The sequence below is a fragment of the Procambarus clarkii genome, chromosome 29, assembly GCF_040958095.1.
Source record: "Procambarus clarkii isolate CNS0578487 chromosome 29, FALCON_Pclarkii_2.0, whole genome shotgun sequence".
NCBI lineage: Eukaryota > Metazoa > Arthropoda > Malacostraca > Decapoda > Cambaridae > Procambarus > Procambarus clarkii.
In genome coordinates this window covers 10,743,178-10,753,236 of record NC_091178.1, presented here as the reverse complement: position 1 = coordinate 10,753,236, position 10,059 = coordinate 10,743,178, and the positions used below count along the sequence as shown (strand labels likewise).

The 10,059-nt window shown below is 37.3% G+C and overlaps 1 protein-coding gene across 1 annotated transcript in view; it reads left to right on the top strand.

Moving 5' to 3' along the window:
- The first annotated feature begins 7,089 nt into the window (after window positions 1-7,089).
- Window positions 7,090-10,059, top strand: part of LOC123765179 (mind bomb 1) — a 526,176-nt gene continuing 523,206 nt past the window's right edge. The window contains 3 exon segments of the mRNA XM_069333479.1: window positions 7,090-7,280; window positions 8,762-8,860; window positions 8,862-8,904. Of these exon segments, the coding sequence (XP_069189580.1) occupies window positions 7,179-7,280; window positions 8,762-8,860; window positions 8,862-8,904 (244 nt within the window). The 5' untranslated portion in view covers window positions 7,090-7,178.

The window sequence follows — 10,059 nt, the reverse complement described above, 5'->3', positions numbered from 1 at the left end:
TGCCTTTCTTTTTCACCCTTTGACAAGATTCTATATTTTGGGGAGGATGGGTACAAGATTAATTGGTACTCGTGTTCCATTTATGAGGATGTGATGTAGAATCTGACATATATCAAAATATAACTATTACAAAAACTGAAAATATATGTAGCACAGACAAAAGTCAAGAATTATATAAGTCTTGTAAGATTAAGCAGATGTTGATCGTTTGGTGATCATTTGAAGGTGTTGATGGTTACTTGTGTGGATGATCACTAGAGATGTTGCTAATCATGTGATATTCACTATCAATTAATCAGGCCCAGAGGTCACGCCCTCTCCGTAGAGTGCAGTCGCACCTCCACAGATCTCCAGTATCAGCTAATGATACTGGTAATGGCTCCAAAGGGCTATTCATACCTATGCCACCTTTTGGGTGGCTTAATCTTTATCAATCAATCAATCGATTAATCAGGGACAGTGATGTTTGAGGTTAACTATGAGATAGTAAAGGGGAGTAAAGCAAGTATCGTAGAGGACGAAACCTACATCCTTTATCAACGTGCTGTAAACAATACACCCTTGATAAAGGATGTATAAGTTCTTCGGAAAATCTGGGTCAAATAACACACCTCCGTGTAGGATCTTTCCTTCACTTTCAGTAAGCAAATTGTTATGTACAACCCTAAGCAGGAAACGAGTGCCACTTAACTGCTGTTACTGGATCAGGAAGTGAGACCAGACTGTCTGTTCCTAGTGCGTTGGAGCCGCGTCTCTAAGCGTCGTCATGTTGTGGCAGCTGCACCTTTCACCACACACGATTGAATTAAGTTTTATTATTTGTGTTACATGCTGTTAATTAGTTGCACGATTTGCAAAATAAAATTAGGTTTGACTAGTAAATGGATCGGTGACCAAATGGACTTGGTCACCCGCTAGCCTCGTCTTGACTAGCGGGACCGCGGCGACGGTATTTCATTTGCATTTATCATCCTCTGTGGTGATGACTACTGACTGCACCATAACTACTGACTGCACCATAACTACTGACTGCACCATAACTACTGACTGCACCATAACTACTGACTGCACCATAACTACTGACTGCACCATAACTACTGATTACACCATAACTACTGACTGCACCATAACTACTGACTGCACCATAACTACTGACTGCACCGTTGGTTAAGTCTAAATATATCATATCAAGATGAATATAACACAGAACCAGCTAAACATGAGTTAAAAATAAACATGAGTTTATAATTGCCTTACTTAATGCCCTTGCCTTCCTTGTCTCATGGACCGACCGAAACGTCGTCGTCTCTTTAATTTCTAGTGTGTGGTTTGGTCAACACTTTTCAGCCACGTTATTGTGACTTTTCATCTGTGTATGAGTTTATAATCTTGTGGGTGAAAAGCATCTCCTGTTTTCTGTCTTACAATGTGGCTTGTTGAGCTTGAAACCGTCGCTCCTTGTTTGTGTTACATCTTACCTTTTGAAGAAGTTGTCTGGATCAATATCCTCCAAATTGTTCGGTATTTTATAAGTTTCGATGAGATCAGTTTGCATAATGAGAGTACGATAGGTTTAATTACTATTATAAGAATATTAGGCGCTTCCATTATGCTTTACGTGTGAATAAAGAATAGGTTGAATAAGTCTTGATTTCATTTTGAAGAGATTTCAAGGCTTTGAGTTCACTTTATTTACATGACGTGTTAGGATATCTCTGGTGATGACCGTAGAAATAATATGTTCTCTGATGGAATTTTGTTGTTTGTGCTTTGCCAACCGCCTTGAAAAAGATGTTGTTGTCCTTACCTGAATTTTACTTAAAGGCCACCAAAAAATTACAAAAATCTACCATAATTACAGGGACGTAACTCTGATACCAGAAATGGTAGAGACTAATAACATTGCAAACCGGACATAACAAGGCCGATCAAAATAATGAACAAGTTTAATTAAAAAATAATAATACTTCATTGTATCGGGGGACAGGCAGGCAGAGTGTATTTATACACGTTAGGTTTATATCAAGGTCACCCCCTCCATAAGGTCGAATTGCTAACCTTCACCGGAATGCAACCCCAGCAACATGATGACTAACTGCTGGGTATCTACTTATTGCTAGGTGAACAGGTGCATTAAGTGATTGAAAATGCGCCCAACCATTTCTGTCCCACCGGGGTGAAGAAGAAGGTAGTAATGATGGTGGTTGTAGATGAGGGGTAGTGAAAAAGGCGCTGGGTCTCTGCCCAGGCAGCAGGTGTCCAGGTGTCTTGGGTACTAGAGGATGGAGGGGGGTGGTGTCTGTATAGACACTGAGCACGTATTGTTATTGATGTTGATTCCTTATGTTGGAGCATGCAGATACGTTGGTGAATAGGCGATAAAGGGATAAGGCAGGATCTTCGGCCTAAGCAGGAGATTACCGTAACAATAATAAATGAACTAAACTAACTTAAAACCACGAGCAGTACTAATATCATTTATATTTAGGTAATTGAGATTATATATATATATATATATATATATATATATATATATATATATATATATATAAAAGTTTGTGAGTTTTCAGTTGCATATTGTCCTGGGGACCATTCAGGCTTGTTCGCATATATATATATATATATATATATATATATATATATATATATATATATATATATATATATGTCGTACCTAGTAGCCAGAACGCACTTCTCGGCCTACTATGCAAGGCCCGATTTGCCTAATAAGCCAAGTTTTCCAGAAATAATATTTTCTCAAATTTTTTTCTGTTGAAATGATAAAGCTACCCATTTCATTATGTATGAGGTCAATTTTTTTTTATTGGAGTTAAAATTAACGTAGATATATGACCGAACCTAACCAACCCTACCTAACCTAACCTAACCTATCTTTATAGGTTAGGTTAGGTTAGGTAGCCGAAAAAGTTAGGTTAGGTTAGGTTAGGTAGGTTAGGTAGTCGAAAAACAATTAATTCATGAAAACTTGGCTTATTAGGCAAATCGGGCCTTGCATAGTAGGCTGAGAAGTGCGTTCTGGCTACTAGGTACGACATATATATATCTTTATATACGGTAAAATCTCTAGGAAGTGATTCGGCCTGCTCCATCATCACCTATTCTATCATACCACGTCTATATATTCAAGTACTGCAGGCACAAGAACAACAACAACAACTACTTTCCAGACAATACCACCAGTCTACCTACCCCAAGGCCCGTCACCCTTCTCGCACCTGGCGACGCCTCGGAAGCTCATGCCATCTCAAACAAGCAGTTAACGAGCTGGTTCATAGTTGAAGAAGCTAGTAGCGCCACCTGCACGGCCGTCGTCGTGTATATATAGGGGTACCTAGCCCACTACGATTACCGCTCCTGTGCCAGGTAAGTCCACTACGGGCTCACCATAGCCCGTGCTACTTGCCCCGCTCCTGTGCCAGGTAAGTCCACTACGGGCTCACCATAGCCCGTGCTACTTGCCCCGCTCCTGTGCCAGGTAAGTCCACTACGGGCTCACCATAGCCCGTGCTACTTGCCCCGCTCCTGTGCCAGGTAAGTTACGGGCTCACCATAGCCCGTGCTACTTGGAATTTGTTCCAAGTAGCACGGTTCCAACTGTTCCAAGGAATACTGTTCCTTGGAACAGTATTCCCGCATCATATTTTATTTGCACATTAACGTAACGTAAATTTGATTGTTCATCTTGTTTGTTTTTGCACACTTTGTATTAGAGCCAAGGATATTATTTTATGTTTTGTAATTTGTTTAACTTCAGTTTTTTAAAGTAAAGTATTTTTAAATTATTTTTTCCCTCTGTCTTATCCTACAGTTACCTCACAGTGAAGACAACTTGCAGTTTAACTTTTTTTTTTCCTTTTTATTATTTTATTTTTTTTTTGTGACTGGGATTCCATCTGCCTAGAGACTAAAATACCACCTATTTTTCTAGTCACAAATATATATATATATATATATATATATATATATATATATATATATATATATATATATATATATTTATATATATATTTATATATTAGTATATTTTGGTAGCAGTCTTTCCTGTAGACATATATTATTAAATATGACCGAAAAAGTAAGATTAATAATTCTAACACGAATTTTCTCAATCTTTCGTACATTACGCTTCACTGTTGGAGGTAAATCAAAAATCACTTCTCCAAAATTCATTTTTATTTCTAGTCTGACGCGACACGGGCGCGTTTCGTAAAACTTATTACATTTTCAAAGACTTCACAAATACACAACTGATTAGAACTTGCGTTTCCCTGATTTTATATCTACATTTGAGTGAGGTGGGAAGGGTGATGTGGCATTACATTTGAGTGAGGTGGGAAGGGTGATGTGGCATTAACACAAGACAGAACACTAGGGGATATTAATAGGGTATTAAAAGTATCAACACAAGACAGAACAGAAACAATGGGTATTGAATAGAAGTGTTTGTAGAAAGCCTATTGGTCCATATTTCTTGATGCTTCTATATTGGAGCGGAGTAATATAGAAGTAATATAATATAGAAGTAATATATGTAACTCCGCTCCAATATAGAAGCATCAAGAAATATGGACCAATAGGCTTTCTACAAACACTTCTATTCAATACCTATTGTTTCTGTTCTGTCTTGTGTTGATACTTTTAATACCCTATTAATATCCCCTAGTGTTCTGTCTTGTGTTAATGCCACATCACCCTTCCCACCTCACTCAAATGTAATGCCACATCACCCTTCCCACCTCACTCAAATGTAGATATAAAATCAGGGAAACGCAAGTTCTAATCAGTTGTGTATTTGTGAAGTCTTTGAAAATGTAATAAGTTTTACGAAACGCGCCCGTGTCGCGTCAGACTAGAAATAAAAATGAATTTTGGAGAAGTGATTTTTGATTTACCTCCAACAGTGAAGCGTAATGTACGAAAGATTGAGAAAATTCGTGTTAGAATTATTAATCTTACTTTTTCGGTCATATTTAATAATATATTTATATATTTATATATATATTTATATATATATATATATATATATATATATATATATATATATATATATATATATATATATATATATATATATATATATATATATATATATATATATATATATATATAAATATATAAATATATTATTAAATATGACCGAAAAAGTAAGATTAATAATTCTAACACGAATTTTCTCAATCTTTCGTACATTACGCTTCACTGTTGGAGGTAAATCAAAAATCACTTCTCCAAAATTCATTTTTATTTCTAGTCTGACGCGACACGGGCGCGTTTCGTAAAACTTATTACATTTTCAAAGACTTCACAAATACACAACTGATTAGAACTTGCGTTTCCCTGATTTTATATCTACATTTGAGTGAGGTGGGAAGGGTGATGTGGCATTACATTTGAGTGAGGTGGGAAGGGTGATGTGGCATTAACACAAGACAGAACACTAGGGGATATTAATAGGGTATTAAAAGTATCAACACAAGACAGAACAGAAACAATAGGTATTGAATAGAAGTGTTTGTAGAAAGCCTATTGGTCCATATTTCTTGATGCTTCTATATTGGAGCGGAGTTACATATATTACTTCTATATTATATTACTTCTATATTACTCCGCTCCAATATAGAAGCATCAAGAAATATGGACCAATAGGCTTTCTACAAACACTTCTATTCAATACCCATTGTTTCTGTTCTGTCTTGTGTTGATACTTTTAATACCCTATTAATATCCCCTAGTGTTCTGTCTTGTGTTAATGCCACATCACCCTTCCCACCTCACTCAAATGTAATGCCACATCACCCTTCCCACCTCACTCAAATGTAGATATAAAATCAGGGAAACGCAAGTTCTAATCAGTTGTGTATTTGTGAAGTCTTTGAAAATGTAATAAGTTTTACGAAACGCGCCCGTGTCGCGTCAGACTAGAAATAAAAATGAATTTTGGAGAAGTGATTTTTGATTTACCTCCAACAGTGAAGCGTAATGTACGAAAGATTGAGAAAATTCGTGTTAGAATTATTAATCTTACTTTTTCGGTCATATTTAATAATATATTTATATATTTATATATATATTTATATATATATATATATATATATATATATATATATATATATATATATATATATATATATATATATATATATATATATATATATGTCGTACCTAGTAGCCAGAACTCACTTCTCAGCCTACTATTCAAGGCCCGATTTGCCTAATAAGCCAAGTTTTCCTGAATTAATATATTTACTATAATTTTTTTCTTATGAAATGATAAAGCAACCCTTTTCTCTATGTATGAGGTCAATTTTTTTTATTGGAGTTAAAATTAACGTAGATATATGACCGAACCTAACCAACCCTACCTAACCTAACCTAACCTATATTTATAGGTAAGGTTAGGTTAGGTAGCCAAAAAAAGCTAGGTTAGGTAGGTTAGGTAGACGAAAAAACATTAATTCATGAAAACTTGGCTTATTAGGCAAATCGGGCCTTGAATAGTAGGCTGAGAAGTGCGTTCTGGCTATTAGGTACGACATATATATATATATATATCTCGCAAAGAACTCTGACCCAGCCAGGATTCGAACCCATGCCGTCCAGGATCACCCCTAAACGTACACAGTACCTGACCACCGCACCAATGATCGTCTGTCATATATATAAATGATATTAGTACAGTACTGCTAGCGGTTTAAGTTAGTTTAGTTCATTTATTATACACCCCATCCTGTGAATGGTAGTGGAAAGGCACAAAACATAGGCACAAAAGGCACAGAGGCACAAAATGGGCTCAGGGACTCAATCCGACAATTCACTTGGCTAACATGAACCTTCCACACTTACACTTACCAATTTGTTGAATGAATTCTATCTTCAGACATTGCCTTCAGAGGGATAGCATTCACAACAGCTCAACATTTTATATATAGCGAAAACTAATCTTTTACTTCAAAAATGATCTCCAAATTATCCGTAAATATACATATATGCAACAACGGGAGATGATACAAACCAGAAATTATCCATGAGGATAAAATGTAAATATTTATTTCCTCCTCAAATGCAGTGAACATAAACATCAGGCTGTGAAAAGTTCATTCTGGGGAGGGCGCACGTGTTTTTAGCCTCCTCCCTCCCCTGCCTGGTGGCCCTCGGTTATGGAGGCAGCAGGGGCCAGCACTGGGAGGAACACTAGATACATGATGGAGGGCGTCGGGGCTAGAGTCATCAGAGGACCAGACTGGAAGTGGGGGAAACAGGTAGGCATCTCCTGCGGTGTGTGTGTGTGTGCGGAGCCTCTCGTCCCAGCTGCTCTGTCAGTTGTGTTGTGCCTCCCTCACCCCTACCTCCCTAATGTGTTGGGTGGTGCCTCCCTCACCCTAGTTCCCTCCTGTGTTGTGCCTCCCTCACCCTAGTTCCCTTCTGTGTTGTGCCTCCCTCACCCTAGTTCCCTTCTGTGTTGGGTGGTGCCTCCCTCACCCTAGCTCCTTCCCGTGTTGGATGGTACCTCCCTCACCCTAGTTCCCTTCTGTGTTGTGTTATGCCTCCCTCATCCTAGTTCTCTCCTGTTTGGTGCCTCCTTCATCCTAGTTCCCTCCTCTGTGTGGTGCCTCCCTCATCCTAGTTACTATTTATGTTGTGATGCCTTACCTTATGTCTTGTGTTATGCTTAATAAGGCAAATCCAAATACCAAAATTTAGAAACCACATCACACAGCACTGTTGGCTCATGATCGATTTGTTCTGAATTTGGTTTCCTAGACGGGAAATAGGAACCTGGGAATTAGTAGACTGTAGTTGCTGCAGTGTAGTGGACTGTGTTATGTGGATAGTCAGTCATTGGCCAAAATGACCTCAAAAAAGGGAAAATCAGACAATGAAAATAAAAACAAAAACTCAACTTCTAGTTAGATTATTATTAATGCATTAAGCATCCTCTGCAGTAAAGATACTTGCAATACACCTCTCCAGATCCCTTTATATATTATTATAAATGTTTTGATTCTCGAGCCTTTAATCATTATTATTTAAAAAATATTTTAGGTGTAAACGTAAAGTATTTTTTACCATATTTCTTTGTGTCGTCTACTTTAAAATAAGATGTATTACTCAGATGAAAGATCTTGTAAGAGCTAGCATTCCCAACAGCAACAAGTTGTGTGAGTAGAATCAATGCACATGCATTTACACTAGGATCCCGGTAATACAGTTGGGTTCGTTCTCGACGCACAATCGAGAATTCCAAATTTGAATCCCGGGTGGGACAGAAATGGTTGGGCACATTTCCTTTCACCTAATTTATCTGTTCATCTAGACGTATGCAGGTACTCAAGAGTCAGGTCAGCTTGTCTGTGGGGTTGCATCCTGGACGAGGTCATTAATTCAACCTGGGAGGGTGGGGGGGGATCATAATAAAAGCTTAAAGTGTATGTATACACTCTGGGTTCCTGTCCCCCGACACAAGGAATTATTATTATTATTATTTGGTTTTTTGTTTGCTTAGTAATTTTATTTGGTCCTGTAGCAATTTCTTTTTAATCTTCAATTCTTTATAAAAAAATGTACAAATCATTTGCATAGAGATTTTGTAATTAATATTTTCTAATGTATTTCTTAAATTAGTTATTAGCTATTTTAGATTTGTTTAAAATCTATTTTACTCTAAAGTTCCTTTATTTACCACATTTATTGTGTTTCAGATTGGATATACAGTAATTAAAATTTTTATATTTTTATTCAGGATGGGGGTGAAGGACATGTGGGAACTGTTAGAAATTTTGAATCTCCAGAGGAGGTGGTAGTTGTTTGGGACAATGGAACAGCCGCTAACTATCGCTGCTGCTGGTGCCTATGACCTTCGTGTATTAGATTCTGCACCAACAGGTAAGGAATATTTTTTAATTTGAATTAATAAATGATTATGACATTCTTGGCAACTAGCATATGGGTTATGCATGAATTATTTTATATTATGATTGTCATTCAGTAGACTTTTGGGGGTATACATATCTTTGCTCATAGCAAAGCCTTTATATAATACAATTTGTTTAGACTGTACTCCTCTTTGCAAAATTTATTTCCGACTATTTTTAGTTTTGGCCCGAGGGGTGAGTTTATTGGGCAGCACCCTCATCCTGTGAGTGGACGCACTGCCATAGCAGTATGTACAAAACTCCCAAATAGGAAAAAAATCCACTGGGTTGTTCATCTTGTAACTTATTCCCGGACACAGCTGGGTCTTTCTTTGTTCAGGACTCCTCTCATTTCTTTCAGTAGAGATATATACTGTATACTATATAAATTTTACATACAATTTATTAACAAAATAAAAATTGACAAAGCTTAGAGTTCCATAGATGGAAAAAAAAAAGTGCTACTGCACCTGAAACTTGGCTGCAGAGATTGAAATACAGCTTTCAAATTACAGTATTTGTGTAATGCCAAATAAGAGTTCAAGGGGCCCATTTATAATCCTTGGAATGTGCATAGAAAAAATTCAAGCAATGTCTGTGGAATAGTAGCCAGCCCTCACTTGAAGCCCCACCACACCAGCAAGCACAAGAAATAGGAACTGTAAGACCAAACAAAAATGAGAGTGGAGCTGCTCAGAAAGGAACATTTTAGTGCTTTATTTCCCTCACATACCAAATTCGCCGCAGAGACTGCTCCAAGGAGAAAATGCCCAAAAGGAAATAAAAACATAATATGCAACTTGCCCGAGTAGAAACAACCAATCCCGCCATTGCTTTCAAGGAAAGACAAACCTACCATAAAAAGAAGAATCAGGTTCAACACTAATTGGGAGTACCATTAGGCTCAAACTGGCAGACATGACGGGAAAATAATCCTGAAGCAAGTAGAAACAGATCAACAAACCCTAGAGTAAAGCCTGAAGCAGCATCTTGGATGCAGGAAGCATGTACTGTATGTACACTCGCCCAACCCCTACCATCGGTGATGGGGAAGAGTGAGGATAACCACAGCCTAAATAAAAAATGAAACAACAAAGCTATTTTAAATCCTTAAGTGAAACATTCG